General features: G+C 52.6%; 13 protein-coding genes across 13 annotated transcripts; 7 read left to right on the top strand and 6 right to left on the bottom strand.

Annotated features, from left to right (window-relative positions):
- Window positions 1-152: 152 nt before the first annotated feature.
- PV05_05045 (calcium/proton exchanger) lies at window positions 153-2,331 on the top strand. Its single transcript, XM_013461510.1, has 3 exons — window positions 153-1,637; window positions 1,689-1,898; window positions 1,953-2,331. The coding sequence occupies exons 1-3, from the start codon at window positions 504-506 to the stop codon at window positions 2,091-2,093; spliced, it is 1,485 nt and encodes a 494-aa protein (XP_013316964.1). The 5' UTR covers window positions 153-503; the 3' UTR covers window positions 2,094-2,331.
- A 164-nt stretch (window positions 2,332-2,495) lies between these two features.
- On the bottom strand, window positions 2,496-4,328 carry PV05_05044 (uncharacterized protein; the record flags this gene model as incomplete). The annotated part of the gene is made up of 1 exon (XM_013461509.1): window positions 2,496-4,328. One exon carries the CDS (start codon window positions 4,326-4,328, stop codon window positions 2,496-2,498), a length of 1,833 nt encoding a protein of 610 aa, XP_013316963.1.
- An 821-nt stretch (window positions 4,329-5,149) lies between these two features.
- On the top strand, window positions 5,150-7,152 carry PV05_05043 (uncharacterized protein). Its single transcript, XM_013461508.1, has one exon. The coding sequence runs from the start codon at window positions 5,348-5,350 to the stop codon at window positions 6,992-6,994; it is 1,647 nt and encodes a 548-aa protein (XP_013316962.1). The 5' UTR covers window positions 5,150-5,347; the 3' UTR covers window positions 6,995-7,152.
- Window positions 7,100-8,314, bottom strand: PV05_05042 (uncharacterized protein; the record flags this gene model as incomplete). Its single annotated transcript, XM_013461507.1, has 1 exon — window positions 7,100-8,314. One exon carries the CDS (start codon window positions 8,312-8,314, stop codon window positions 7,100-7,102), a length of 1,215 nt encoding a protein of 404 aa, XP_013316961.1.
- A 354-nt stretch (window positions 8,315-8,668) lies between these two features.
- PV05_05041 (uncharacterized protein) lies at window positions 8,669-11,344 on the top strand (the record flags this gene model as incomplete). The annotated part of the gene is made up of 5 exons (XM_013461506.1): window positions 8,669-8,890; window positions 9,490-9,631; window positions 9,686-10,611; window positions 10,654-10,933; window positions 11,004-11,344. 5 exons carry the CDS (start codon window positions 8,669-8,671, stop codon window positions 11,342-11,344), a joined length of 1,911 nt encoding a protein of 636 aa, XP_013316960.1.
- A 152-nt stretch (window positions 11,345-11,496) lies between these two features.
- Window positions 11,497-13,174, bottom strand: PV05_05040 (uncharacterized protein; the record flags this gene model as incomplete). The annotated part of the gene is made up of 3 exons (XM_013461505.1): window positions 11,497-11,799; window positions 11,861-12,271; window positions 12,335-13,174. The coding sequence occupies 3 exons, from the start codon at window positions 13,172-13,174 to the stop codon at window positions 11,497-11,499; spliced, it is 1,554 nt and encodes a 517-aa protein (XP_013316959.1).
- Window positions 13,175-14,071: 897 nt separating this feature from the next.
- Window positions 14,072-16,332, top strand: PV05_05039 (uncharacterized protein; the record flags this gene model as incomplete). The annotated part of the gene is made up of 2 exons (XM_013461504.1): window positions 14,072-14,665; window positions 14,731-16,332. 2 exons carry the CDS (start codon window positions 14,072-14,074, stop codon window positions 16,330-16,332), a joined length of 2,196 nt encoding a protein of 731 aa, XP_013316958.1.
- Window positions 16,333-16,633: 301 nt separating this feature from the next.
- PV05_05038 (uncharacterized protein) lies at window positions 16,634-18,270 on the bottom strand (the record flags this gene model as incomplete). Its single annotated transcript, XM_013461503.1, has 2 exons — window positions 16,634-16,821; window positions 16,884-18,270. The coding sequence occupies 2 exons, from the start codon at window positions 18,268-18,270 to the stop codon at window positions 16,634-16,636; spliced, it is 1,575 nt and encodes a 524-aa protein (XP_013316957.1).
- A 1,172-nt stretch (window positions 18,271-19,442) lies between these two features.
- On the top strand, window positions 19,443-20,200 carry PV05_05037 (uncharacterized protein; the record flags this gene model as incomplete). The annotated part of the gene is made up of 2 exons (XM_013461502.1): window positions 19,443-19,913; window positions 19,967-20,200. 2 exons carry the CDS (start codon window positions 19,443-19,445, stop codon window positions 20,198-20,200), a joined length of 705 nt encoding a protein of 234 aa, XP_013316956.1.
- A 569-nt stretch (window positions 20,201-20,769) lies between these two features.
- PV05_05036 (uncharacterized protein) lies at window positions 20,770-21,787 on the bottom strand (the record flags this gene model as incomplete). The annotated part of the gene is made up of 3 exons (XM_013461501.1): window positions 20,770-21,005; window positions 21,067-21,176; window positions 21,246-21,787. 3 exons carry the CDS (start codon window positions 21,785-21,787, stop codon window positions 20,770-20,772), a joined length of 888 nt encoding a protein of 295 aa, XP_013316955.1.
- A 674-nt stretch (window positions 21,788-22,461) lies between these two features.
- Window positions 22,462-24,357, top strand: PV05_05035 (uncharacterized protein; the record flags this gene model as incomplete). Its single annotated transcript, XM_013461500.1, has 3 exons — window positions 22,462-22,860; window positions 22,992-23,803; window positions 23,952-24,357. The coding sequence occupies 3 exons, from the start codon at window positions 22,462-22,464 to the stop codon at window positions 24,355-24,357; spliced, it is 1,617 nt and encodes a 538-aa protein (XP_013316954.1).
- A 606-nt stretch (window positions 24,358-24,963) lies between these two features.
- PV05_05034 (uncharacterized protein) lies at window positions 24,964-25,483 on the top strand (the record flags this gene model as incomplete). Its single annotated transcript, XM_013461499.1, has 2 exons — window positions 24,964-25,182; window positions 25,250-25,483. 2 exons carry the CDS (start codon window positions 24,964-24,966, stop codon window positions 25,481-25,483), a joined length of 453 nt encoding a protein of 150 aa, XP_013316953.1.
- A 753-nt stretch (window positions 25,484-26,236) lies between these two features.
- Window positions 26,237-27,622, bottom strand: PV05_05033 (uncharacterized protein; the record flags this gene model as incomplete). Its single annotated transcript, XM_013461498.1, has 3 exons — window positions 26,237-26,299; window positions 26,407-26,772; window positions 26,813-27,622. The coding sequence occupies 3 exons, from the start codon at window positions 27,620-27,622 to the stop codon at window positions 26,237-26,239; spliced, it is 1,239 nt and encodes a 412-aa protein (XP_013316952.1).
- Between the last annotated feature and the right edge of the window lie 34 nt (window positions 27,623-27,656).

Here is a 27,656-nt window from a genome sequence, read left to right as displayed (position 1 = left end):
GGTAACACTTCGTGCACTTCCCGTCTGAAACTCCAGTCATCCTTCGGATCCATTTCTCTGCCACGCGACAAGACTTCACAAGAGTTCGGCCAAGCATTCATTTCCCAGTTTTCAAAGTCTTGTTCATGCACAGTGTTGTCATTCCAGGTCTGGGCAGCCGTTGCTTTGCTGTGCTTGCTTCAGCTTGTCTCTCCTTGACGCCTGCCTTGCGTCGCTTAAATTCGCGCGTTTGTCCTTCGATCCACATCCCTGCTGTTACTGCTACTACTTCTCTAGTCACTGCTCGTTCTTGCGTCTATTTGTACTCAGTCATGGCCTTCTCTACTTGACCTGCTTTGCTCGCAGTGAGGCACGGTGAGACACCGTGTAACTCGCAGTTGCAATATTAACCTCGAACCACCCTCTCTCTCTCCGTGTCACCCAAAGTGCCTGCGTTCAACTCGACTCAGCTCAACTCCTACCGAACGACCTCGACCAAGACACTACAGTCCCTCTTTCTCACAATGGGCCTCTTTAATCGGAGAGCCAAACAACCCGGTCCAGACGGTAGCGCGAGCAATGGCAGTCGGGAAAAGGCCAACGGTTCCTCATCTGCCACTCCTTCCACCGGCACCACAGCCCTTCCTCAATACAATCACAATGGCCACGAAGTCACACGTCGAATTCAGCCGGACGGGGAAAGTGGGCGTAGGGGAATCAACCCCGGCCAGTTCCTCCAGATAATATGGCGATCATCATGCTCGGTCTCAAGTTGGGTCAATATCCTCTGGCCTTTCGTCCCGGCTGCCATCGCACTCCACTTCATACATGGTGATCATCACCTCTGGACTTTTGCGATCAACTATATTGCCATGGTGCCCGCGGCAAATCTACTGGGATTTGCTGGGCAGGAGTTCGCAAGGAAAATGCCCAAGGTTGCTGGCATCATTATCGAGACTACCCTTGGTTCCGTGGTGGAGATTGTACTCTTCATGGTGCTCATCGCCAAAGACAATGGAACCGGTCAGGCTGGCCATGGCAGTAAAATTGCGGTCATACAAGCCGCCATCCTCGGTTCCATACTAACCAATCTCTTACTCTGTCTGGGCTGTTGTTTCCTCGCGGGAGGTATCAAGCACAAAAAGCAAAGGTTCCATCCCATTATCAGCGAAGTTGGTTCGGGACTTATCTTGGTTGCTGGTTTCGCCCTCTTGATCCCGTCGGCCTTTTTCTCGTCTTTGATCGGCAGCACTGTCACTGAGGGAGAGGGCTACACCGAAACCAAACTACGAAGCGACACAGTTAACATCAGTCATGGTGTTTCGATCATCCTTATGGTCGCCTTCCTCATTTTCTTGCTCTACAACTGCGTTTCACATGATAACATCTTTGCCGAAGTCCTCGAAGCCGATGAGGAGGCTGATCGAGACAGACACAGAGACCTGCGGAAGGCCAAGTTGACCATGACAGAATGCGCTGTTGCCATTCTTATAGCATTGACCTTTATCTCGCTCATTGCCGTCTTTCTCGTCGAGGAGATTGAGTTTGTTGTCGAGCATGGCGTTCCGGATAATTTCCTTGGTTTGATTCTCGTACCTTTGGTAGAGAAAGCTGCCGAGCATCTTACCGCTATCGACGAAGCGTATGACAACCAAATTGTGAGTGGCCCCGCCATCATCCAAGTATAGAGTGTCTGACCAAACACCCAGAATTTTGCCCTCTACCACTGTCTGGGACCTTCAATCCAGACCGCCTTGTTCAACGCTCCTCTCGTGGTCATCGTTGGATGGGGTCTGAGCAAGCCGATGGACCTGAACTTCGAAATCTTCCAAGTCGTCCTGCTTGTGCTGGCCATTCTAGTGGTGGGCAACTTCTTAAGGGACGGATCATCGGACTACCTTGAGGGATCGCTTTTGGTGGTACGTTCTTGCAGACCAAACCCGACCGGGAGGTTTACTGACATATCTGGACAGCTCGTCTACATCATCATTGCGGTGACTGCCTGGTTTTATCCAAATTCCGAGCTGACTACTTCGAACGGACGCCCTTCGACCGAGACCGGTACAGAGGGGACGGAGGCCTTGCTCCAAGCTGCGAAGATGCTGATGTCCTAGGACGGTGCGGTTTATGCGAAACGGAGTCACAAGTAGTTTGCTGGAAAGAGCTGTGTTATCGCGCTGTTCATTGCTGGTAATTTTAGCGAGGCGTCATGGTGACTGAGTGAGGGTGTTTCCGGAGCTGTTGCCCTTGCGCCTGGACAATGAGCCGTGGGACAACATGATGCTCTATATCGTGGCTGATATCTTCTGTAGCAAAAGAGAAGACGACATTTTTCAGCCTCGTCAACGATGTCATGCTTGGCCTTTTGTCTTTCCATTTCTAAACCCCTTGGTCCCTCGCTTGGCCCTTGAAGGGTTGCCCGAGCCCGCCTCTTCCCCTCCTTGCTTTTGTCTGTCCATTCACAATGTTCCTAAGCCCGAGAAGACGCAAGGCCAAAGTCAAAGTTGCCCAAATGCTCACTGTTGAGAGGTATCTGACTTGTTTTGGGGTGGCAGCAAACCTAACACAAAACTCATCAAGAGACGGGCTGCCTGCCGAGAAATCTGCACGATGGCATGGATCTCTGCAATCGACCGCAGGCTGATAAGCCATTCATGGCCTGCAAGCCGCTCGTCCAAGTCATCAGCCTTAAGCAAGGTGCAGCTCAAGACGCCTTTCGTCCCTTTTCCAGAGACATAAAGCCAATACTGAGTCTCATCGCCGGGGCCGAGATGAGTTGGGATCCAGAAGATCCAATCCATGTTTTTGCAGAACTCTCCGTGAGAGTCACCCCGAGGCCACCTCCGGGACCTTTCCCTTTGGCAGCGACATGTCATGACTCGGACGGCGGGAACGGCAATCGTGTTCTCGCCCAACCTGATGAACACTAGTGCACAGTCGTAGAGTTCCGAGTTGCTTAAAGACCCGCCGCTCATCCAGCTGACTGATCGAAGAAGATTGTCGCCGACGACGTCGACAATGTTAATTTTGGACAACAAGGGTTCGTGTTCAAACGACAGATGGTCTTCCAAAGACCAACCTGCATCTTGAAATCGTCGTATCAGGATTGAGAGGTCCATCAAGTCTTGCTGGTAATGTTCCACACCTCGTGGATGAAGGGTGTTCTGTTGCTCCGCTAGAGTTAGGATCAGGCGCATACAGCGGCGTCTTAAAGCGTAAGAACAATCGGCCCATTTCCGTTCCACGACGAGACTTTGTCTGGATCCCGCAGCCCCTTCTAGCAGATAGAATACAAGCGTACGACAAATCATCCACAATGTCTGAAAACCTATCCACGTATAAATGATCTCGCCTGCGTTATGACCCAGAACGAGGAACACACCAAGCAAACCGGTCAGTGACACGAGCGAGTAGAGCCACCAGACAACGCGCCATCTGGTAAATCTGCGGATGTTTACGGGCATTCCCAGGACCAGCGTTCCAGCTTGGCCTCCGTGTAGGGGCATTGGCAGAGAACCGGCCACCATGTCCGAGCGTAGGCTTGTCTGGTGGTCTCTCGAGGATCGTGTTGCCATGAGGAAGAGCGCAGCGCAAATCCCATAGGCCCAGGGGAGTGCTGAGAGCCAGTATAAGGAATTGGCGCCGAGGAGCCGAAGAGTTATGACCTCTGCAAGTTTGCTCAGAGAGGTCGCCAACGTCAACCAGTCCTTCCACAGCTTGGGCTGTCCCGCAAGATCTGGGACGAATTCGTGGATGGGTATACTTTTCCCACGTTCCGACTCCTGCACTGTGGCGAGGACGAGGAGAGAGGTCCTGTCCAGACGGTAAATAGAGAGCGGTCTACTAGGGTTTTGATGCCGAGAATGCTTCCGAGTGAGTCTGACGTTGGTGAACCAGGCTCCGCGACGGTCATCAACCAGTGCATGTTCTTGCTCCACGACACACTTCTCTTCTTGGTCCGAACACTTCACTGTCACACCGCGTATGCTAGTATCTGTGTCTTCATCTTCTTGGTAGAGTATGCTCAGACCCTTCACATCGCGCAGATCGACCCTGTTCCTGGCTTGCTTTTCTTTCTGCAGAGCAACACATAGGCCGATTGCCTGCTCGACATGGTCATTTTGCAAGCCTAGAGCTTCCCTAATCCAATCGGGTACCGCGGCGGCGAGAGACGACTTCGCAACGTGGAGCAGGCCAAAGGTGCTCATGGAAGCCCAGGGGAGACCTGCCGCAGATTTGAGGCCGACGGTCAGCGCCTCCGCAACTGGCCCTCCGATCAGAGTTGCGACTGCGGAGATCTCGACGATTCCCGCGCCAAATTGCGCAGCGTTCGCACGAATGTCTGCCATTTTGGTCCAGTGTTAGTTCTGGGTTTGTCGCTTTTTTGGTCCGTAGGAGCGGTGTTTTTTTTTATATATATGGGTTCAAAGATGATGTTGGGCGTCATTTTCACGCAGAAGAGGTACGCAAACAGGCTGCCGTCGAGGCCAAGAAGTCCCAGGGTTCAATACGAAGCGCCAGCACAGCCGGGGCTGGACGAATGTTGGGCTATGCCTTTGGCGTACATGGCTCCTGGCTTGCTCTCCTTGGTCGTGTGTTCCAATTCGTGATGGAAAGTGTTGAACGTTCTCAGGGCGCTGTTCAGAATACCGCATGTCCAACCTCTGTCACGGCTTTTCTGATGAACGAGTTAGTCGGTGTTCTCTCTGGTTTTAGTTTCTGATTTTGCGGAGATCCTGGAGTAGCAGTGGTCGCTTGAGCCTTGCTCCCCCAGGTTCCACCGTCCAATGAATTCTGTTTTATGCCATCAGTTTCCAATCTTCCAGACATACTGTGCGCTGCACGAATCACTGGTCTATACAATTTCGTTCATTTACGGAGCAATTCAAGATCTTATTGCAGAGTACGTGAGTCGTTGCTGATAGGCTGCAATACCTCCAGTACCCAGGTATTTATTCCTAAGCGAGTCTTGTCTTGCTATATTTAACTTAGGGTGATTTGCTTAACTGTAATGGGTTAGCTTAATCGGTACAGCCAATAAGCGCCCACTATTGGGTCTGTGCACTCCATCAATAGAAAACTTGACCCTTGATGTCAATGTTTGAGCCGCATCGGTCGACACCAGCTTCGGGCGTCCTTCATAGTTCACACCCCTTATCTCTCAGGAGCACGAGACGCACCTCAAAAGCGCCTGCCTGAACCTGCAGTCGTTACACTGTCAAGGGCGAGACAACTCTACTCCAATGACCAACACCGCTTCCGTGGTCGAGAGCATGCAACAGGCCCTTTGGGACAGTGTTATGAGCAGGGGCGCCCGAACAACTTTGCGCTATCTCGCTCACCACACCGAACGACAAACCCCAATGCAATGGTAGCAACACCTACCGTCCGGACTCGTGCTGGTGGCTCTCGCTCCCGCCTCGGATGCGCTACCTGCAGACGCCGAAGACTAAAGTGTGACGAGAGCAAGCCAGGGTGTAAACGTTGCGCATCCAGTGGCTACAAGTGTGATTTTCAGACTTCACTCGCACCCGGGACATCCGATTCTCTCACTTTTATATACTACGCCGCCGGGCCTCCTAGAGGCATACCTCAACCTGATTGCGAATTACCGGAGCGCCGGGCGCTGGATTTTTTTGTTCATCGCGCGATCCCAGACATTCGGGGCGAATCATCGTCTGACCTATGGTCAACATACCTGTTGCCCCTGGTGTATCATGAACCTGCAATCAAGTATGCTGTGGCCGCCTTCGCCACACTCTATGAGGACTATGTGAATTATGCCATCGATGAAAGCGAGACAGCTCTCGTACTCTACGGCAAAGCCATCAACCTCATCTCAAAACTCGACCCCTTCACCCAAGGCGCAGTCGACCTCGCACTTGCAAGCTGTGTCCTTTTCGCGTCCTTTGAAGGCTTGTCCAGGCACCCGCGGTCCTTGATTTCGCACGTCTTGTCCGGAATGAGGATTTTGAGCGACAAAGCACTATCTCGACAGAGCTTCATCCCTCGGATGTTACTGAAAAGTATATTTCGAGGTCTGATCACCCAAGCCATGCAAATTGGTGACAATTATGTTTTACGGCAGGACCGAGGTGAAGACTCTCTCAGCATACCTGATTCGTTCGCTACAATCGAGGAAGCCTGTGTATGTCTCGACGAATTCGAACACTATACTTTGCACCAGGTTAGGAACTCAGCCCTCGCTGTCGACACAGACACGCCATATACAGATTTTGTGGTCAGGTTCGAAGAGGTTGTTGCGAGGAACAAATTACTCACGCGACGCTGGCGAAGTGCTGCTGCGAAGTTCCTGGCTGCCGAAGGAGATTCCCTTAGCCCGACTCATCTACGTCTGAAGGTGATCGATACCTCTTTTTCTATCGGCATGGGCAGTGTTGGGGAATGCGATTTCGATCGCTACATGGATGAGTTTAAGCAGATCGTCGACTTGTCGGAAATGTATCTCAAGGCATTGGCAGCCCCTCTGGCTGATCAGACGACCATGTGGAGGGAAAGCACACCCAGGTCCAACACCACGCCTGCTTCGACCCCGTCGCCCACCCCCAGCGACCACTCTCAGCCTTCGCAAAAGCTTAGACCGCGGCCGCTCATGCCGAAGCCGGAGATGCGACTGTGTCCAACGTTCTCCGTATCTGCCGGAGTGATCTTGAGGCTGCAAATGGTAGCCCTAAAATGTCGAGATCCGCACATTCGCAGACGAGCCTTGCGATTAATTCAAAACAGCAATCGTAGAGAAGGTCTCTGGGATTCGCAAATCGTCGGGAAGTTCGTGGAAAGGATCATCAGTATCGAAGAGGAGCACGCGCTGCGCATCCTAAGGTCAGGAGGACTTGACATTCAACAACTGACGGACGCCGCTCAGGTTCCCCTTCAAGCAAGGGTAGAGGTAAGGGGTGTTCAACTGGGCCTTCACAAACAAGGCGAAGTCAGCTACATCATTCAGGATCCGGCTTGCACGGCACGGGCTGTCACTGAGACAATCAGTTGGTAAAATATCGAGCTTCTCGATGTGCGTGGGAAAGTCCACAGTCCCAAAGGCTTCGTGAACGGATGACAGGCTGTATCCGAGGACGTATATTGGCATCTCTGCTAGTCTCTACCAGTAGAGTTCCATGGGATACACATCAAGGGCTTCAAGTCCTGTTGAAGTCACCCTCACGATCCTCTCCGTGCGCAAACCCCCGACGTCAGGGACCGTAATTGTCGCCTTCAAAGTGAACACCATGTTTTCCCTTAGGACGGTCTTGTTTCCAGGACCAATCCAGGGAGCCTCCTCCTCCGGATCCATTCCAGTCCCATGCCCTGTTCCATGCCCTCGCGCCTCACTAGAATACTGTTCATATCCCGACTTTACCAAGGCTTGCTGCATGAATCCGTTCAATTCCGACGCCGTCATACCTGGCTTCCCATGAGCCAGCCCTGCCTCGACGGCATCAGCAGCTGCTCTGACGATTTCCTTTTTCCGAGCGTCCGCTTGCTCTGTTTTGTAAATGAATCCGCGACCACCGTCGGCACAGTAACCTCGATAACGGGCCCCGATGTCCGTCATGACCAAGTCGCCCGGCTGGACAACTCGGTCCGTGGGCCTCGCCAGATTGAACGCAGACCGATAACCAGTCTGAACCATCGAATCGTACGCCGTCCTTTCGGCACCGCCTGCCAGCATCCTCTGGTCCGCTAACAGGGCCAGCTCGCGTTCAGTATGAGGCTGGCCGTCCGCAAGAGCCTCCTTGATCGCCTCCATGGCCTGATCCGTGAGGTACGACGCCTTTCGTATCAGCGCAATCTCATGCTCGCTCTTGACAGCCTTTATCTCGGCGAGGACTGGGTGAGGCTCGAGTCTCAAATTTCCAATGGCAGCCTTGATCCGTCGGTGAAGGTCCTCGGGTATATAAGCTTCACCAGCGAGCGCCAACGTGCCGGTCCGTTCTTTCGAGAAAGCTTCCAGCTTGGACCGCATCTCATCGAAACTGAATACGTCGAACGTGGTGACCTCTGAAGCATAATGGACACACTGCTTTGATACAAACAACATGGGCTCCGTATCTGCTCCGAGAAAGAATATGGCGTTTGCAATGTCTGAAACGCCGTCGAGGGGCCTGAATTCCGTGAAGTAACATACATTCGCACCGCGCCAGCAATCGCCAAAGGAGATCAAGCCCGCAAGACCAGCTGCTTTCACACCATTGCGCACTTTCTCTATCCGCTGTTGGAATTCCGAGGATGGTATATTCTCCGACGAAAACACAGCTTGGTATCTTTTTGACGGTACATTATGGGTACCATTGGTGGTTCCATTGGTGATGGCCATCGTGGCTGACCGCTTCTGCTTCCTTGGGTGTGATGTTCGGAGGATGCTTTTCCTGGTTCTAAACAAGAGTCGGTGTTGTATCAAAAAGAGGATAGCCAGGTATTGATATGTAGTACTAGAAATTGGCGACAGTTGCTCGGTGGTGGAGCGGGCTCCTTACTCTCTTCAGGAGTTGCTTTCCTTCGTGTGCATGTCCGTGTGGATGGATCTGCTTGCGGGGCTCCCGGGGTAGAATCATGGCTGGCACAACACCTCGCGCTAGATTCCCTTCTTCGAGCCTTCAGCTTTGATAGCAACGAAAAGTCGCATCACCAGCGACCGGTCATCTGTCCCGGTCCGCCCATTCAGCGCATCATGGGGCGTGACACCGGAAAAGATACTTGTAGTCCACCGCCACCACACGGCTCGTTTGTTGCTCGGAGCAAGATGGCCTCGAGCCGAGGTTACGATCAATACTCTCCAACTTCCCAATTCGATCCTCGTCAAGGATTTCCCAAACGAGAGGTTGGAGCTGGCAAAACGGCAGAACGGCAAAGTGGCGCTCCCCAAGGGGCTCGATTGGCCTCCCAGTACTCCGTAAGAGATGCCAAAGCTCTGTGTGGCTTTGTTCCCTGATCAACTAGCTTGTAGAATGTCAAATTGTCTTTTTCACCTGGGGCCTGTAGGTTCTCGATCATTAGAAACAGTGGATACATTCAAGCCGTTTGCCCCAGAATCTGTGGCCTGCATGTGCCGATCGAGATCCCCCATACTTCCCCAACATGTGGCCTCCGAGAATGTGGTTTTGGCCGATCTTCGAAACCCAGCTTTTGGATATTCTCGGTAGGGCAATACTGAGCGCTCGTTCTTATGCTGGCTTATGCAAGTTTCAATAAGCACTGAACGGTCTCACTTAGGCAGGACGACTCGTACGTCAGCAAGACCTAAGACTAGTATGCGCCTGGGCAACCTCTGCCAATGGACATACCGGGAACAACGATACGCTCATCACGGAGAGGACGTACAGGATGGTATGCAGACATTGCCCAGCTTGAGATCCAGAAGGAGGATGTGCTGACAAGATTTCGGTGCCCTCTAGCTTGACCTGTCGACGCCGGCATCTGAAATGTGACGAAGAGAAGCCAGATTGTGGTCGTTGTCGACGAACTCACCGCGAATGCGTTCCAGATGATCAGATTACATTCCGCAATAGCCAGAAAGTGGCCGCCCGAGGAAAAATTTCGTCTTCATCTCAAACAATCAAGAAGATTCGCGTCCATAGAGATTCCAACGAGGTCTTCGGTACCGACCAGACATGGGTTGAAACGCCTCCCGTTTGTGGGTGCCCATCTTTTCTTCTCTGAGATTCCTTGCTGACTGTTGTCACAACAGTGTCTTTCATTGATGAGACCGCCCATGTCGATGCTGAATATCGACATCAACAATTGCGTAACCGGAGTGAGGCAAGCGACCCTCCAACACCTGAAGACCTTGCCGCTGCACAGCCCGACCGCACCACAGACAGTCCTGCACCCGCAGTGATCGAAGAAGAAACCGAAGAATTAGGCCCGCAAGACTTGGAATGCAACCAGCCGGTCGCAACTCCAACATATCTGCCGGAGCTGTCCTTTCTGATCCCGGCCGGACCGTCTGTATCGAAATTGCATGAAGGAAGCAACCATCTTGTGCATGGCGCGGACGACGCCGACTTTGCTGCGCTCGGCCTAGTCACATCTAATCCTTCATATTCGATTCCCCTGATCTCACCCGTCGCTTCACATTCCAGCCTCGTGGCAGGCACTGTCCGTAAACCAAGCATTCACAGTCTGTCGCCCGAGCATCCCAGGCTCCAGCTATACGGTCCCCGGATGCGACTGCCATTCCAAGATGCCCAAGAAGCGATGATATTTCAGCACTATATGGAATCACTGGCTGGTCAGCTCGACATCACGGACATGCAACGCCACTTCGCGGTTGATGTACCCGAGCGTGCCTTGTTCTGTCCTGTGCTGCTCGAGGCACTGCTGGCCTTTTCCGCACGACACCTCAGCCGGACTTCCAACTTCGATTCTGCGGTTGCCGATCACCACCATCAGGCTTGCGTGCGCCTCATGATTCCCATGCTGGACCAGAAAGAATTGGTTGCCGACGAGACTCTTTTCGCGGCCACGGTGATCCTTAGAGCCTTTGAGGAAACTAGCGAGTCTAGAATGGGCTGTGAACCGGAACGCCATCTGACGGGGACGTCGGTCTTTGCAAATGCTCAGCTCGAGTTCCAAACTTGGGGAGGCCTCGGCCACAACGCTTTTTGGATCTATGTCCGTCAGTGCATATACATGTCCCTCCTGACACAGACCCAGCTCAAAGTTGATCTGGAGGGTTGGGAAGAGCGATTGAGTTTCGACTTGGGCTTTGACGAGACAAATGATTGTACCTGGGCGCAACGTATGATATGGATCGTGGCGGAAGTTGTCAGCCGGTGTTTTGGCAATAACGTCGTTGATTGGGACTATTTGAAGGCCAAAATCGACAAGTGGGATTCGAGACGGCCCAAGAGTTTTGATCCAATATTGTATCGACCGCGAGACTTTGAAGCTGGGAGGTATTATCCTGAAATACGTCTCGGTCATCCCTGGCATGGTACGTCTCAACGGACACGAAGTAATTGCTCGCGAGGTCTTCTGAAGCTGACTTTTAAACCCCACTCTAGTCACCGGTATGCAATACTACTATATCGCTCGACTCTTTCTGGCGATCTATAATCCCAACACTCCCAAGGTTGGGTTGGGATATCAGCGGCTGCGTCGCAACATGGATGAAGAAGTCCTCAAAAATGCGGAAGCCGTCATCGGAATATCGCTTGCCACTCCGCTGGCTGCAGCCAGAATTACGGCGTGTACTGCGATTGTTGCGTGTGGGCCGTGGTTTCATGATCGACCCATCGAGCAACAGGAATTGCTGTTGCAGCTGCTGAAGAAAGCCGAGCTCGAGAATGCGCTACCCACGGCGAGTCTTGCCCAAGGCCTCAAGGATGAGTGGAATTGGAAGTGAATGGCAAGTCCGGGGAAGCCATGAAATCCTGGCCTCATGTATTTTAACTACTCAATACCATACGCTTTGAAAGCGACCCCCAATCGTTTGCCAATGCTGACCGTATGCAAAGGCCTATGTTATTCTCCAAGTATCCGATCACACTCGTCACTTTACACCTTTTCATCATGCTCGTAGATTTCCTGACCAACTCGAGACCCAGCAGAGGCAGTGTCACTCTTGTTCTCGGCCTGACCGTGGTGTTCCACCTCAATGGCTTGTCGTCTATCGGCGAGACGGCCTCCTTTCCTGAGCACTCCACCAGTAATTCCGCCGGCCTCGAAGAGATGGTCGACGTCTTCGAGCCGCATGTTCGCAGTTTCTGGGAAGAAGAAGTAGACGGTCGGGACGATGATGACCAAATTCAATGCGGCGAAGAGAATGTAGGTACCCCAGTGGATGTTTTGGACCGCAATCTACAGAAGCACAAAGGTCAGCATTGATTGATACGAGCTTAAAAGGGATATGCAAACGTACCGGTGTGATCTGGACGACCATGAATTCGATGATCCAAGCACCCACGCTGGCCAACGCAGCACCTTTAGCTCTGAGTCTCAAGGTACACACTTCAGCAGGCAGGATGAACGGAATCGGCAGCCAGCCAAATGCGTAGAAGGTGTTGTACAGAGCGATCATGATGGCTCCTGCAATACCGGCGGGAGATGAGCCCTGCCACGTGGTGACGGCAAGGATGACCATGGTGATGATTTCACCGGCGCTCGAAATGAACATGAGCGTGCGGCGGTTGAATTTGTCGACCAGCCAGATCTGCACAAGAGAGGCAAGGAAGTATTCGGTTGTGATGATACCACTGATTAACAGGGCCATTTCGCGCGTCATGCCGATCGACTCGACCAAGACCTTGGGAAGATAGTAGGTGATCACGCACTGAAGAACACAAGTTAGTATGGTTTCTTGCTTTTCTTGTCCACTGGAGTGCCATAAACTTACAATACCGCCCAACTGCTGGAAAGCATTGCTGGCAAAGCTGATACACATTCTGCGGAAGTTCTGCAATTTTCCGCCTTGGAGGAGTTCCTTGAATCTGAACGGGCCTCCCTCGGATTCAAGTGCGAGTGCATTCAGAATGTCTCGAGAGAGCTCGCGGACACGAGGGTCGCTGGTAGGGACGCCCTTGCCAACTAGACGTGCTGTGACCTCCTCGGCTTCATCGTGTTTGCCTTTTGCGTGGAGGAATCGAGGTGTCTCTGGGGCAAAGAGGAGCAATACCAGAATGAGGATGATGAATATCAATTGAAACCCGATGGGGAATCTCCATTGGGCGGGGCCTTCTACTTTGGCGAAGCCGTAATCCATCCAGTATGCGACCAGGATACCGAAGATGACGATGCAGGAATCAATCGCAATCAGCTGGCCTCGCTGTTTGGCGGTTGAAGTCTCGGCCTGGTACACGGGGATAGTCGAAGTGTTGGCCCCGTTCCCGAGTCCAGTAATGATCCGAGAAGCGTACATCATCCCGCGGTTGACAGAAGCGGTCTGAAGAATGGCACCGATGAGCATGACCACCGTTGCCCAGAAAATGGACTTCTTGCGGCCAAGGTGGTCGCCGTACATGAATATGGCGATGGAGCCGCCCACGTTCCCAAGCTGGTAGACCGAGACAATGAGACCTTGCGTATTGGCATCTGGGCGGTTAAAGTCCCTGCCGAATTGGTTATCTGCGCCGATGATACCAGAGAGAACTCCCTGGTCGTAGCCGAAGAGACAGAACGCCAACGAACATATTGTCGTGATGAGCGCCGTCAACAGCCTTCCTGAGGGTTTGAACATGGTGGATGATTTGGTTCGCACACGGACGTCTTTTGAGATGATGGAGTCCAGGCGAACAGGGTGAGATAGTATAATTGTTGAGATCTTGTTGATGAAGCCAGATCGACGTTACACAGGAGATGCCTTTCTTTATAGCCCAACGAGGTGTATTTCAGGATTTCAGGACGGCACGGATGGTTATCGCTCCAGATTTCCTGATCTCCACGGGGTATACGACACGGACATTGGCAAAAGAGAGCAGCTGTGGTTTTATCTCGGCCCACCTGGCAGGGTTCTCGACGTAGTCCTCGTGCTTTTTTGCCCCCCTGGATCACTCGAGGCACGAAGGATCAATCCCCGTCTTCCGGGGTAGAAAATTCAGGTGGACTGGGCACCTGGGGAAAAGGAGACAAATACTACTACGTGGGTGCTGTGCGAGACCCGACAAAGTGGATCTGAATATTCGATGCACTTTTCCGCGACCCGTTTAGCCGCTCCACGCCTGCTGGGCAAGTGACACCGAAGCAAAAATCCGGTCCAAGGTTGGGAATTCTTGACGAACTCTTGACGCTAATGAGCCGCTCAGTGGGACTTACTCAAGATTTGACAGCCACAGGCACTCTGAACACCTCGACGCGCATTTCCCAATCGGAATCAATTAGGATATTCTCCATGTCTACCCCGGGGTCGCTGTCCGCTGCCCTGTGGAGGTTGAATGCACCGTTTGCCACAACATGCCGAGACTCGAGAAGACCACCGGTGTGCTGAAGAATGGCCGGAATTACCACGTGCATGGTCTGCTTAGGGGGTGTGGCGGCAGCTTCGATATCATTGTGATACCTTCGTCCCTTACGCCAACCTCCTTCCTCTCTCTCCTAGCAAATTCATGAGACACTTCTCATTGTTGTTGTTGCCGCTATGGACCAGCTCTTACACAAACATGTGTTTCATCTTGCGCTGCAGACCGACTTGGGACCATTGCTGGCAGTGAGACTGGGAGATTGGATTGTTATATTCGTGCTGCTGTTTGCGTCCTGCTTCTATCTTGGGGACGGGAAGCTCTGGGGAAAGCCTGATCCCAACTTGCACCTGTTCTACGAAGCCCCTCAGAAAAAGGGCGATTTCAAGCCCAAGCCGAAGCAAACGAGGGACATTGCCGAGAAACTACAGCAAGCCTCTTGTGACATTGCGATACTATGGGGGTCTCAGTCTGGCGTATCCGAAGGCCTTGCGGAGCGATTGGCTCGACACTGGCAGTCCCGGTTCGCACTCAGAGCTCTGGTGGCAGATCTGGACGACTATGACGCTTCTTCCTTGTCAGGATTTCCATCCACAAAACTGTGTGTTTTCCTGTGCTCGACATACGGAGAAGGAGATCCTCCCGACAACGCCGTCAATTTTTGCACAGCACTTGAGAAAATGAGACAAAAGGGGACTCGCCTCGATGGGCTCCGGTACCTAGCTCTCGGCATGGGGAACAGAAATTATAAACATTATAACCAGGTCATATTGGTGAGTACACTACTCCGCGAAGCTCCTACGTGCATATGTTTGAAAGGGCACTAACAAATCCGAAGGACATGGATCGGACGCTGACAGAGCTTGGAGCTCTTCGTGTTGGTCCTCTGGGAAAGGCAGACGAAAGCCAGGGCACGACTGAGGAAGATTTCATCGAGTGGAAAGAGGCTGTGCTCGAGGATCTCGGTCAGATTATTCAACTGGACGAGCGGCCAATGACCTACGAGCCGGCCCTGGACGTGCTCGAAGTCTGCGTGGACGAGCAGAGCCTCTGGATGGGCGAACCAAGTGAATCTGCCCTGAAGAACGTGACCCAGAAAGTGGTCTACAACGCCGACAATCCGTACCCAGCACCAATTGCAAGCGCGAAGACGTTGTCTCCAGTCCCAGATCGAGTCTGCGTTCATATGGAAGTCAGCATTGCAGGGGCGCCGGCGCTTCGATACCAAACTGGCGATCATCTAGCCGTTTGGCCGGTCAATCCAGAGGACGAAGTCAACCGGCTCCTTCGTCTCTTGGGCTTGGACTCACCAGCGAAACGCAGACAGCCCATCATGATTGACATCCACAAGGACGCCACATCGAGACCAAAGCTGCCTTCTCCAACGACAAGAGAGACCCTTCTAAAATACTACTTGGAGATATGCGCGTTAGCACCTCGAGATCTGCTTCTTCTTCTTTCTCTCTACGCGCCAACAGAAGCTGCCAAAGCAAAGATCACGAAACTGGCCACAGATAAAGAAATCTACCGAGATCAAGTTGCCGGGAAATACGCTTCAGTTGGACGCGTGATGGAAATGGTCGAGCCGGATCAACTTTGGACCCAGGTGCCATTTTCACTTCTGATCGAATCCTTCAACCATATCCAGCCCCGATACTACTCCATCTCGAGCTCTCCACTGATTCAGCCAAGGCAGCCTACCATCACTCTGGCCGTGAACAGCCGTCAGATCGCGTTACAGGATGATGCGAAAAAGGTAGACCGGTTTCTAGGCCTGGCGACGAATTTTCTTCTAGCCCACGAACGAAAGATGGCAGTCAAGGAAACCGAAGACCATGTCATTCCATGGTCCCAGTCGCAGTCATACAGCTCGGTACCTGGCTACGATCTCGAGGGTCCAAGAAACAAGCTCACCGGCGGACGGATCTACATGCATATCAGAAAATCAAACTTCAAGCTGCCGTTGAATCCGGCCGTCCCTATCATTATGATCGCAGCCGGTACCGGAATCGCTCCGTTCCGAGGCTTTGTCCAGGAGAGAGCCCGACTTGCGGAGCTTGGCAAATCCATCGGGAAGATGTTGCTGCTCTTCGGATGTCGGGACGATGAGAACGATTTCCTGTACCGCGATGAATGGGAAGAGAAGCAGGCCAAGCTTGGTGACAGCTTCACGCTCGTTCCTTGCTTTTCGAGACTTCAGTCGCGCAAGAAAATGTACGTCCAAGACGGCCTGGCCGAGCATAAGCGGCTGGTGTTCAGCATGATTGAGGATGGCGCGGCATTCTATATTTGTGGCTCTGCAACAATGGCAAGAGAAGTACGGACTCGGCTGAATCACATTCTCGCGGAAAGCAGGCATCAGAGCTTGGAAGAGGCAGATAATTGGGTGACCACTAAAATGAAAAAGGCTGGACTCTACCATGAGGATGTGTGGGGTTGATCATTTGGTAAGGGACAGGTTTACCAATACTATAACTCCAAATGTCACTTCTGTCGTTTCCTCCGGGAATATCGTGTGGTTCGTCTCGTGTTGCTATCGTACTTGTTCAAACCGTTGCCGAGTCTTGGACAATGCTATCTAAATGTCAATTCTACTTGCGTTTCTCGTGAAGTGTGTAGGAGAAGATGAGTTTGGACATTCATACATTATGCCGTCGACAAGTATCTAGAGTGGTCTTGATGAGAAACGCTCAAAATCATATCCTGCTTCGGATTGCAACACGACTGCTATTGTAGACAATTTAAACAATCTCTTCATGATCAACATTCCGCTTCCTCCTCCGAATCCTCATCATCATAGGCCCTGGATGCGCATTCACGGTATCCTTGGTCTCGAGTTCGAAGTCTGGCTTCTCGAATTCAAACTCGTAACGCCGCATCAATGTCGAGACTACAACAAGAAGCTCCAAATACGAAACATTGCGGCCAACTGTGGTAAAAGTCGTTAGTCAACGTTTTCAATAAAAAGGTGAACAGAAAAAGGTAACTTACTGCATCCACGCCCACCGGCCGAGAACGGGATAAACACTTGCTGCAAATCCGCAGCGTCATCCTCGAGCCAACGTTCGGGCTTGTAAGTCCAGGGATCCGAAAACAAGTCAGGGTCGTGATGAAGGGAGTAGGTCGGTACCGAGACCGTCGTGTTGCCGGCGATCCACTCGCCTGCAATCATCATGCCCTCCGGTGGTGTCACTCGTGGCAAGCCTCCACGTAGCGGAGGCCTCATTCTCATGGCCTCATCCACGCAAGCTCGTAGGTATGGCAGGTTCTTGACTTCGTCAAAGGCGCAAACACCATGATCGTCCGAGTCACCGAGAGCGTCGTCAAGCTCTTTGCGCAGTTTCTCCGCGGTCCGTGGCCATTTTGTCAGAAGGTAGATTGTGCCGGTGAGGACAATCGATGTCGTGTCCGATCCGGCGTTGAGGAGCAGGCCGCACTCTGCAACCATCTCGCCAATCTCAAGACCGAGGGGATCGCCATTACGGTCCCAGACCAGAGATTTGAAAAAGTCGTTGAGCTCAACGCCCTCCTTCTCCCTCTCCAGTCGGGTCCGAACCATGTGCAGCACAATCGCCGTGAAATCGGCGCCTCCCTTCCAGCCCTCATGCCACCACGTCAGTCGCTTGAGGTACGGGAAGAGATCAGCGTTCCAGCCCATTGTCGAGCCAATGCGGAGGGAATTGCGTAGTGCATCCGCCGGCTTCGTCCAGTACTTTGTACCGTCGAGCTTCTGCGCCTGCATCAGATCATCGCCACGCTCGACACATCCGAGGTTCTGGCTGAACACAAGGTCGCCGGTAAGGTCGAAGAGGAGCATGTTGATGTACCACCGCACGTTGATGAGTTCTTGCTCGTCCACGGCTTTGTCAAATCGGACAAGTAGGCGCTGAATATCCTCGACAACAAGGTGCTCCATGTCCGCGATGCGTTTCTGCGCGAATGCAGCTGCGAGGCGCTTCCGTTTCTCACTGTGCATGTGGCGGTCGGTCACATCGAGGCTGCTCTCGTGAGTGCCAGTGAACGAGATGTAGAATTTATCCTTCTGGGCTGGCGTTCCGTGGCCGTAGATATCTTTGGTGGCTTGTCGGCCGACAAAGGAGATGTGGTTTGGCCCGACACGGACGATCTTGCCCAGCTTCTCGTGCGCAGCGTGGGTAGAAAGAGCACGATTGTGATTGTACTGTTGGAACATCATCCAAAGGTTGGTGAATCCTGCTATGCTGGGCGCTGGAAACCGTCGCAGTTTCTTCGGGTCGTGGAAATAGCATATCACCGGGTAGAGCAGTGCAGCCCCGATTAGGAGGACGACCGTTGCCTCCCATAGCGGGAAGACAGGGAAAGTGCCGTGGACATGTGCTGAGGAAGCCATAACGGACATTGTGGTGGTCGGTTGTTGGAAGAGAAGCATGGAAACATCCTCGCGGTTCGAGAGACACAACGTTTATCAGGACGTCTGCCCCAGCGAGACCGCGGGGCTGAACGATCGGAGTCTGGCCTGGGGATCATTCCTCCCACACTGGGGTGATTGCTGCGAGAAACGATGTACTCGATCTGGCCGAAGGTGGAAGAAATCGTCGAATGCATCTGGTAGAATCTATACCTGGGACCTAGATTCGCAGCTGATCTTGGAACTTCATGCCGGGGTATGATATTTGGACCTTGCGGAATCGGCGCTTCGAGACGAGGGATTGTGGCATCGTCGAGAATTTCCTAGAATAGTGGTGTCGACCCTACCGGGAAAAGCAAAGGATGTTCGCCTAGTATTTCCTACTCTGCAGGTGAACTTGCCGAGACAAAATGCTTGCAAGCTCGGGCCCCTTCGCTGGTCAATCCGTCGCCCACCCCCCTCGGTTCTGAGGTTACGCCACCCCATACCGGAGCATTCATGCGAGAATCTGGAGACAGCCTTGCCTAGCCTGAATGGAACAGCACAATGATATGGGACTTCAATCCTCTCAGATCGTAGCCACAAGGGCCGGATTGACACGACCGGTATATCGTTGAATACTCTTCAATCAACGCAAATTCTGTCTGATCAAGTACCCTTCAGACACCATGGAAGCAATATGCACTGCCAGTTTTACGCGTGCTCGTAGCCTCACTCATTGTCAGCAACTCCGCCGGCTAGCCCATGTCCGGACATTTCGCAGCTCGACATGTCGCCGTCTTGCATCACCGACACCATCACCACCTCAAATACCCAGGACAATGCGTGCCTGCCAGATAGTAAAATACAACGCCCCCCACGAGATTCGGGTAATCCCAACTCCAGCTCCGTCGTCACTCCGCTCCCACGAGCTTCTGATTAAGGTAGCCGTTGCATCCCTGTGCCACTCGGATCTCGAGTATGTCAAAGGCCATCTGGATTGTACACTCCCCGTGACCGCTTCGCATGAAGGAACGGGTACGGTCCTGGCAGTGGGTGATGGAGTGGACAGATTTCAGGTGGGAGACCGCGTTATGGCGGGCCAGACATTCGGCCGATGTGGTGAATGTGAAATCTGCAAGGGACCAGAAAGTTATCGCCACTACTGTCCGCACAGGGAGACGATGATGAGTGTTCAGCGTAACGGGGCGTTTCAGGAGTATCTGGTTATCGACTCCAGAGAGGCGTCACGGATACCAGACGAAATGGCGTTTGAAACAGCTGCCCCCCTGGCCTGTGCCGGCATCACCGTATGGAGGGGGATACTGCAGGCAGAACTCAAGCCGGGACAATGGATTGGACTCGTTGGATCGGGAGGCGGTCTGGGCCACCTGGGTATCCAATTTGCCAAAGCCAGGGGGTTGAAAGTCGTGGGCGTGGATGCCAGAGATGAAAGCATTGCACTGTCACGAGAAACTGGTGCAGATATTGTGCTTGATGCTCGTCTGGGCAAAGAAGAAGTTGCAAGACAGGCATGGGAGGCCACTGGCGGCAAGGGTGTGGATGCGTCATTGACCTTGAGCGATGCAAAGATGGCAGCTGCAACTGCTTGCGCCATAACCAGAAATCATGGAACTATGGTACAGATTGCTCTGGTAAGTCTACAAGGAGAAAATCGGATACAACGACTGGACTAACAAGATGGCAGCCTCCGGAGGTATCAATACCGTTCTCGGAATACATCTTTCGAGACATTCGAGTAAAGGGATCGTTCCTCTGCTCACAGAAAGAAGCAGAGGAGATGCTGCAATGCGTCGTCGACCACGATATCAAGATCGAGAAGAACATCTTCCATGGATTGGATCAGGTGCCGACAGCAGTGGAGATGCTGAGGACTGGTGGGTATCGAGGGAAGGGGGTCATTGTGATAGAGGGCGCCTAAGACAGCAAAATTTCCCCATGTTGTCTGAAGGTATGATTTGTTTCAGCGTCCCGGGTTGAAAGTCAGCACGTAGAAGCGTGGTGTAGGAGGCGATCCAGACACTATGTTGATAGCCGGCTGCTCCCCATGAAAGGAGAAAATGGTGGCTATGTATGCATTCTGGATATCAGTCGCGTTCGCTGGCTTCTATTGGATTGGATGTTGCAGATCGTTCAGGACGTACTGATGCTCCCCCATGTCAAAGGTATGAGACTTTGAGTGTGAAAGGAACCTCTGTTTCGTGTCTAAGAGTCCCAGTGGACGCGCTGACTATATACCCTAGTGCTAGGCTAGGAGGGGGGTCCCGGGGATGCCTAGTATTCTGACAGCACGAACAACGGGACTGTCGAGCTTATCTAGATATCCCCCATACTAAATACATTGTCTGGATACATCGGGGGCTCCGCGCATACTGCAAGGTACTATAGTGCTCTCGAGGATCACTATCAAGTTTCCTCAGCTCTTGGTCTATCCCAATGGCGATGTTACGGCCAATACACACCAACAGATGCCATCTCATTCACAATAAGCTACTGCAGCGACTGCAGAAAGTCTCTATATATCTTGGCCAACTCGTTGGGACACTCTTCTGCAAGTTGATGGCCATAATGGAGCTCTTTGTACTGGACATTCTCCCCCACATGTTGCATCTGCTTCTCGACTTCCTTACCGATGAAATCGCGACTTCCGATAGCCAACACCGGCATCTTTAACTTCTTCTCTGCGGCCTTCTTGTTCGCCGCCACATTGCTTTCGGTGGCTCGGTCTGTAGGGTGTTGGGTGTTAGATGCAAGTCTTTGCCCTTCTAAGAGAATGGTCTCACTTACAGATGTTGAAGATGCTGCGCAAACCCCCTGGCTGCGAAGCGCTCCGGACATATTCGTCGATGGCGTCGTCATCAATGCTCGTCGGATCATAAGCTTCGTTCTTGATAAACCTATTGCAGAATGTCAGCCACCGACAGCCCATGACTAGGGGGTTCGAATCTAGCCTGGTTATGTCTCACCATGTGAAATATTCTCTCTCCCTTCCCGTGATCAAGAGCTCTGGAACGTCTCGAACATGGTAGAAAGCGACATGCCAAAGATGAGTCTCAGGCCGTTGAGGATTGAACTGTGCCCACTCCTCCAGACCAAAACCTGGCAGCAACATCTCCTGGAATACTAGACTCTGGACTCTCGACGAGTGCCGGGCAGCGACCTGGTACGAGGCGGCGGCTCCCCAATCTTCGCCAACGATATGAAACTTGTCATGACCGAGTTCTGACATCAGTTCGGCGATATCATCCGCCACCGTTGCCATGTCGTATCCGTCATCGGGGTGTGTCGAGTCGCCAATACCACGTAGATCTGGGACTACGATGGAAAAGTGTTCAGACAATAGAGGGACGACTTTTCGCCAGTAGTAGGAAGTCTTGGGAATGCCATGTTGAAGCAAGAGAGCAGGACCATTCCCAGCAGTGTAGTAGTGCAGTCTCACACCAGTTGACAATCGCTTCCTTCCGTGAACGACAGGCTCGCCCTTGTGGTCAACAATGGTCAGTCCCATTTTTCTTTGGATTGTAGATGAAGACTGCTGCCGCCAACAATCTCGCGTCTTTGCCTTGGGCTGGAGAGAGAACAGACTTTTAATGCTTGTGCTGCGAGATGTCCGTTATCCAGATCGGCCATGCCTCGTTACATAATTAATTCCCCACCACCATCCACGGGCGTTTTTTTGAGCCTCCTCCAGAAAGCCAGACATCTGGGGCGGGCCAATGATCAATCTTCGCTTGAACGGCTAAAAGGCTATACAACTCGCCCAATGGACGATATATCTCAATCGGCAGCACGCAATAACCCCCATGAACGGTTGACATCTCCGAGCCGGCGGACTACGAGTAAAGACCCTACAGGATGAGTTCCAGTTGGTGTCCATGTCAATCACGCGGTCGGAGGCAAAGGATATAATTTGGACGTGAGGTTAATTTCTCCATGGCAACCCCATGCATATCCCGAAAGGACGGTTCAATATCTGGACTAAGTAATGACTTCGGTCTTCGGTCTTCGGCCAGAATTTCTCTCTTCATCATTGAGCCTCTGCCTCAGGTGATATCTATATAACTCTCCCTCGAATAGGACGAAGCAGAGTATGATCCCTTTCTCCCAGTCCCACCGCTCCAGCAAGCTCATCTCTTACTTTGTAGGCCACTGTCCTTCCCTTCCTCTGAGAAGATCAACATCATGGCCTTTGCACCATGGCGTGCCCTGCCCGGCCCCGTCCTACTATTGGCACTGAACCTCTTTTCTGCCGTGGCCCTGATCTTTGAAGGCTATAACCAAGGCGTCATGGGCAGCGTCAACGGCTCCGCGGGCTACATTGAGCTGGTGGGGATCGGCGCCGACGGTGTCGTGACCAACACCACCAAGCAAGGAGGCATCGTTGCGGTCTACTACTTCGGCGCCATGTTCGGCTGCTTCATCGGCGGCAAGATCGGGGACAGATTCGGGCGCAAAAAGGCCGTCGTCTTCGGCAGCATACTGGCTTTGATCGGCGGTGCTCTTCAGGCTGGATCGCAGAATGCGAGCATGACCATTTGTGCCCGGACCATTTGTGGACTTGGAATCGGCACCATCAACTCGGTATGTACTGCTACGCCTCCTTCTCCCCCTCCTCATAGGGCGACTGGTATTACTAGTTATTCCTATTTCTCTGGTGGTAAAGTACTTCTGGAAGGTCAGGAACTTGAAAGCTAAGAGCAGAAATCTACTAGATCATCCCGGCATGGGTCTCGGAACTCGCGCAGGCACACAACAGAGGATCCTCATTCGCGCTCGTCTTTGTCGCCAACTACGTCGGCATCGTCATTGCATACTGGATCGGCTATGGTCTTCGCAACCACACGGGCGACTTCAAATGGCGGTTCCCACTGGCCTTCCAGATCGTGCCTCTCCTGCTGCTCCTCCTCACGATCGGCTTCCTGCCCGAGTCGCCACGGTACCTGCTCACGCAAGGCCGGCGCGAAGAAGCCGTCGAGATTCTGGCCAAAATCCGAGGCGACGTGCCGCACGATGACCCTGCCTTGGCCGCGGAACTCGCGCAGCTCGACGCCATCATCTCTTCCGGCAAGCACAAACGGTACCGATGGCACAACCTGATCACGGGCCGCCATTCCGGCCCGCTCCATCTAGGCCGTCGCGTCGCCCTGGCCGTGGGCATCATGATGATGATGGAATGGACTGGCATCCTCGCCATCACCGTCTACGCCAACACCTTGTTCCAACAGGCAGGCTTCTCCGTTGAGAAGTCGGCGTGGCTATCTGGACTTTGCAACTCCATCGGCATCCTCGGAACAATGGCCAGTGTCCTGACAGTCGACCGCTTCGGCCGACGAAAGTCTCTCTACTTTGGCTTCTTCGTTCAGGGTGCTGTGCTCCTCCTGTCGGGCGGCCTGTCGCGACTCGGCGAGCTTCACCCGCAGAACACAGCGTACGGTGCCGCCTCGGGCGCGATGGTGTTCATCTTCACCTTCTTCTTCGCCCAGACCGTGTTGATGATTGCATTCATCTACCCGACCGAGATTTGGTGAGTCTCTCCCCCAATTCCCACCAGTCTACCCTTCCCGTCGCCACCTTCTCTCAATCCACCCCCTTCACGTCTTCACACACACAAGCACTACACCGCCGTTGCAGCTGAACTTTTCTAACCAATCCCTTCCCTTGCGACGTATCAGGCCCCAAGAAATCCGCGCTCTGGGCAATAGCTTCGGCGTCTTCGGCTGGGCCGTCGGCTGCGGCAGCACCACCCTCGCCATTCCAAGCATGTTCGCCGTGCTGGGCTACAAGGCCCTGATCGTCTTCGGAGCCTTCAACTTCGCCTCCCTACCCCTGGTGTACCTGTTCTTCCCCGAGACAAAAGGCCGCAGCTTAGAAGAGATCAACCTGCTCTTCGCCAGCGCCAGCCCCCTGGCTCGCGACAACGAGGCCGAATACACCAAACTCCTCGCCGAAGCGGACGGCGATCTCACCCGGGCAGAACACAAGTTATTGCGCCAGCTCGAAGGAGCGGCAGGTGAAAACTGGGAGACGACGCTAGAGAATGGGCCAAACAGCCAGGAAAAGGAAAAAGAGGCATTGTAGAAGAAAAAAGACCTACTACAGTAGTAATTGAAAACTAGTACCACCTAGGTGAGTACTACTAGTACAGTAGTACTCCGTACACTAATCTAGGCAATCGATACAAGTTTGTGCAGACCAATTCATTTCGGCTCTCCCACGTTCTCAAGATGCAACAAAGATAAATGAACAAAGAAATGCCTTCGAACACACCAGCGAAGGCAGGACATACTCATTCATCATGCAGTCCAAAGACCTCTCCACAAATGGGGTACCTGACCCTCGATATCATTAAGCTGAAGTACTTACTGTATTCTGAACACAATTTCGGGCCATTAGGGAAGCCTGGTGAGCCCTGATGCCAACGTCAATTAAGCCTAGTAGCCTAGGGGCCTTGAGAACCAGATCATCACCAGGAATAAAAATGACGATTTACGGGTCTTCGACTGCAATTTAAAAGACTACAAATGCGTTCAGAAAACCTTCCAGCAAATTTGGGACGCTGGAATAGTAGTACCAGATATCCTGGTCAATGGGGCGGGCATCACGCATCAAACAATTGACAATGTGAGCGTATACTATTCCTGCCACTAGTAGTCACCACGGAGATCTGGGAAGTAGAAAGCAACGATGCTGATCGAGATCACCAGGCCCCTCGACATCAATGTGAAAGCACTATACACTGTGTCTCAAGAATTTGGGAAACGCCTGCTAGCCTTGGGAAGGCCAGGGAAAGTCATAAACATCGCCTCGTATATCGCGCAGGAGGACATCTCTGTCTATGCTAGCAGCAAAGCTTTTGTACGGATGGGCCTCCCGTGGAATCCAGTGCAACTGCATCAGTCCAGGGTAAGTGCTGGCTTGAAGGGCCTTCTTCACAGTAGACCAATGTAAGCGTCTGTCCAGATTTAGCCAGACTGCAATGTCCAAGCATCTGCACCGCGATCCAGATTTCAACAAGTATGTTGTTGAGCGAACCTCGTCGAGGCGCTGGGGTTATCCAGATGAACTGAGAGCGTTAATGGTGTTCCTTGCCAGCCAGGCGAGCGACTTCATCACAGGTGAGAGAGCATTGTTATCGACGGAGGTGTATTGGGAAGATGAATGGTGGTCAGTCTGGGTACAAACTATAGCAAGACAAAACATATAGAAAAAACTCCTGGACTGGAGTGGAAGGACCTGAATTTTCTTAGTCTTAACATGTCTTCCAGCCTGGTACCCGTCAATCGTCGAGTGTTTCAATATTTCCTGAGTTTCGCAGACCAGCGAGACATCCCAGCGGTATCTCCTGCAATAAAGAGTGGCCATCTTCAGGCAGCATCTTCCAGCTCCCATGCGGTCGTCGTATCGCGGCAGCGCAGTCTGTGAGCGTCGGACATAGTGGTCATAATAATCTACTAAATTAGTAGTGTCGTTATTTCAGTTTCAATCGCATATGAGAGCTCGAGCAGCATACTGGGTTTTGGTCAATCTTCGTAGGGATGAGCTGTAGGAGATCCTGTGATGTAGGTTTGATTCTCTAAAACAGTTTAAGTGTCTTCCTGAACCACAAAAAGATGGATGTCCTTTTCCGACCTTGTTTGCACGTGTGACTCCTTTGTTGTCAGGCTGAAGCTAGCCGCGGATTGGAAGTACGCTCGGTATCGGTGTCATTTGCCGCTCGTACCGGGTCCTTATGCAAGAGCCTAGAGTTCGATATCAGTGAAATTGGGGTTGGAGAAGTGAGGTTGGATCCCTCTTGGCCTACTCGATGAGTAGTTGATAGCCGGCACCACACAGAGGTAGAAATCCATCACCGACCTAGCGCGACGACAGTCCAGAGGGGGCCTGAGCCCTCTCTCTCTGGCACTGCCGAAGACACCGTTTTGCCCTTCATACGGGCACTACCAGCAGCATTGCTGTGCTAGAGCTCCTTCACAATCTTGGGACTTTTGCTCAGATCATAGTAGTATGAAATTTCCATACTCTGGCGAAGACAAGAGGCCAAGCAAAGCGAGGAAGTTGGGCGACCTGGGGACTCATCCCTGGCAGACAAGTCCCCTGTAGCAAGCGGGACAATCCCGAGTCGCATACGTTTCCTTCCCGCAGGACCGCGAAGAGGTTGCCCACCCCCTTCTTCCCTTCTGGGTCGAGGCGGCTAATTTGCAGCTGCACGAGTTGCTCAAAGTTATTGAAACAGCGAAAGATTCTTCCCTTTTCGTGCTCGAAAAAAGCAATGGTCGGGGTGACCAGATCATTCAACTGTTCAACTTTGGCACTAAGCTCTCGAACAAGTAATCTGACTGCTTCCCGATAAGCCCGAAATGCCTGAGCAATTGCCTGCTTATCGGATCTGAGGGTCTGACCATCCAGAAGGCCCTTATGGAGCATGTGGATCTGGTCGACCTTCTCAAGCAGTTGTGCCTCGATAGGATCGAGGTAGACAAAGTATTGTGCAACCTTAGCGGAATGTAACTGCGCGCTTGTATGGGCCACCCACACTGCGAAGTGGACCTTTACCGCGGAGGCAGTTTCCGGGGGCACTTGGGGATGCTCGGTGATCATATGGTCCGTAAAGGGGGTTGAAATCAACCTCCCTCTCTAGCTCGTACTCCCGACGTAGCACACATCGATAGGCTTCTGCAATCTGCATCTCCCGAAGGCGCTCCCCCAGAACCGGAGGCATGGACCAATCGGGATCAGAAGTCCAATAGGGAACATATTCTTTGAATACGTCCCAGGCCTCTTGAACGAGAAGTGCTATGTTCTGCCGAAGGGCGGCATCGTCTGGCACAGCTCTGAGGCACTGGAAATCCGTGGACCATTTCGCTTTCATTCGAGCAATCAACCTCTTGTGATACGGAGAGAGTGTTCGGCAAATCTGGTCCTCAAAAAGATCAGGATACCAGTCCACCTTCCCAGCATGATACTCCGGAGATGGGAGTTTGGGGTCATGTTCAAGACCACCATATTCAGCGTTGGGATCTCTCTCTTTTTTCCGTTGAGGAGGAGCATCTACCTCTACCTCCTGCGCAGCAGTGGTTTGCCTAGCAGGCAAGAACGCACCGGAACCTTGGGTCGCAGGCGGACCAAGGCTCAATCGCGTCATGTCACCGCCCAAGAGTGCAGACGTTTGTGGTGAAGACACCGGTGTCACAAACTCAGGGGTAGGAGGTGAGGTTGGCCGCTGTGGTGGGCATTGGCTCCCCTCCGTAAAGGACGGTGCCTCCACAAGTCTAGTGCTGCGTTGTGGCATGGGACCAGACGTAGACACTGACACAGCGTGAATATCATCAACAGCTCTAGACATGGGACTCGCAAGGAGAGCATGACGAGCGCCCGGA

This window comes from Exophiala xenobiotica (assembly GCF_000835505.1).
Source record: "Exophiala xenobiotica strain CBS 118157 unplaced genomic scaffold supercont1.3, whole genome shotgun sequence".
Classification (NCBI taxonomy): Eukaryota; Fungi; Ascomycota; class Eurotiomycetes; order Chaetothyriales; family Herpotrichiellaceae; genus Exophiala; species Exophiala xenobiotica.
Note: the sequence above shows the minus strand (reverse complement) of the source record. Positions and strands in the feature narration are given on the sequence as shown.

Bases quoted from the DNA above. Each gene is read 5' to 3' on its own strand.
- PV05_05043 (XM_013461508.1), top strand. From the start codon at position 5,348: ATGGTAGCAACACCTACCGTCCGGACTCGTGCTGGTGGCTCTCGCTCC.
- PV05_05045 (XM_013461510.1), top strand. From the start codon at position 504: ATGGGCCTCTTTAATCGGAGAGCCAAACAACCCGGTCCAGACGGTAGC. The intron at 1,638-1,688 runs GTGAGTGGCCCC...CCAAACACCCAG, and splicing joins AAGCGTATGACAACCAAATT to AATTTTGCCCTCTACCACTG. The intron at 1,899-1,952 runs GTACGTTCTTGC...ATATCTGGACAG, and splicing joins TTGAGGGATCGCTTTTGGTG to CTCGTCTACATCATCATTGC.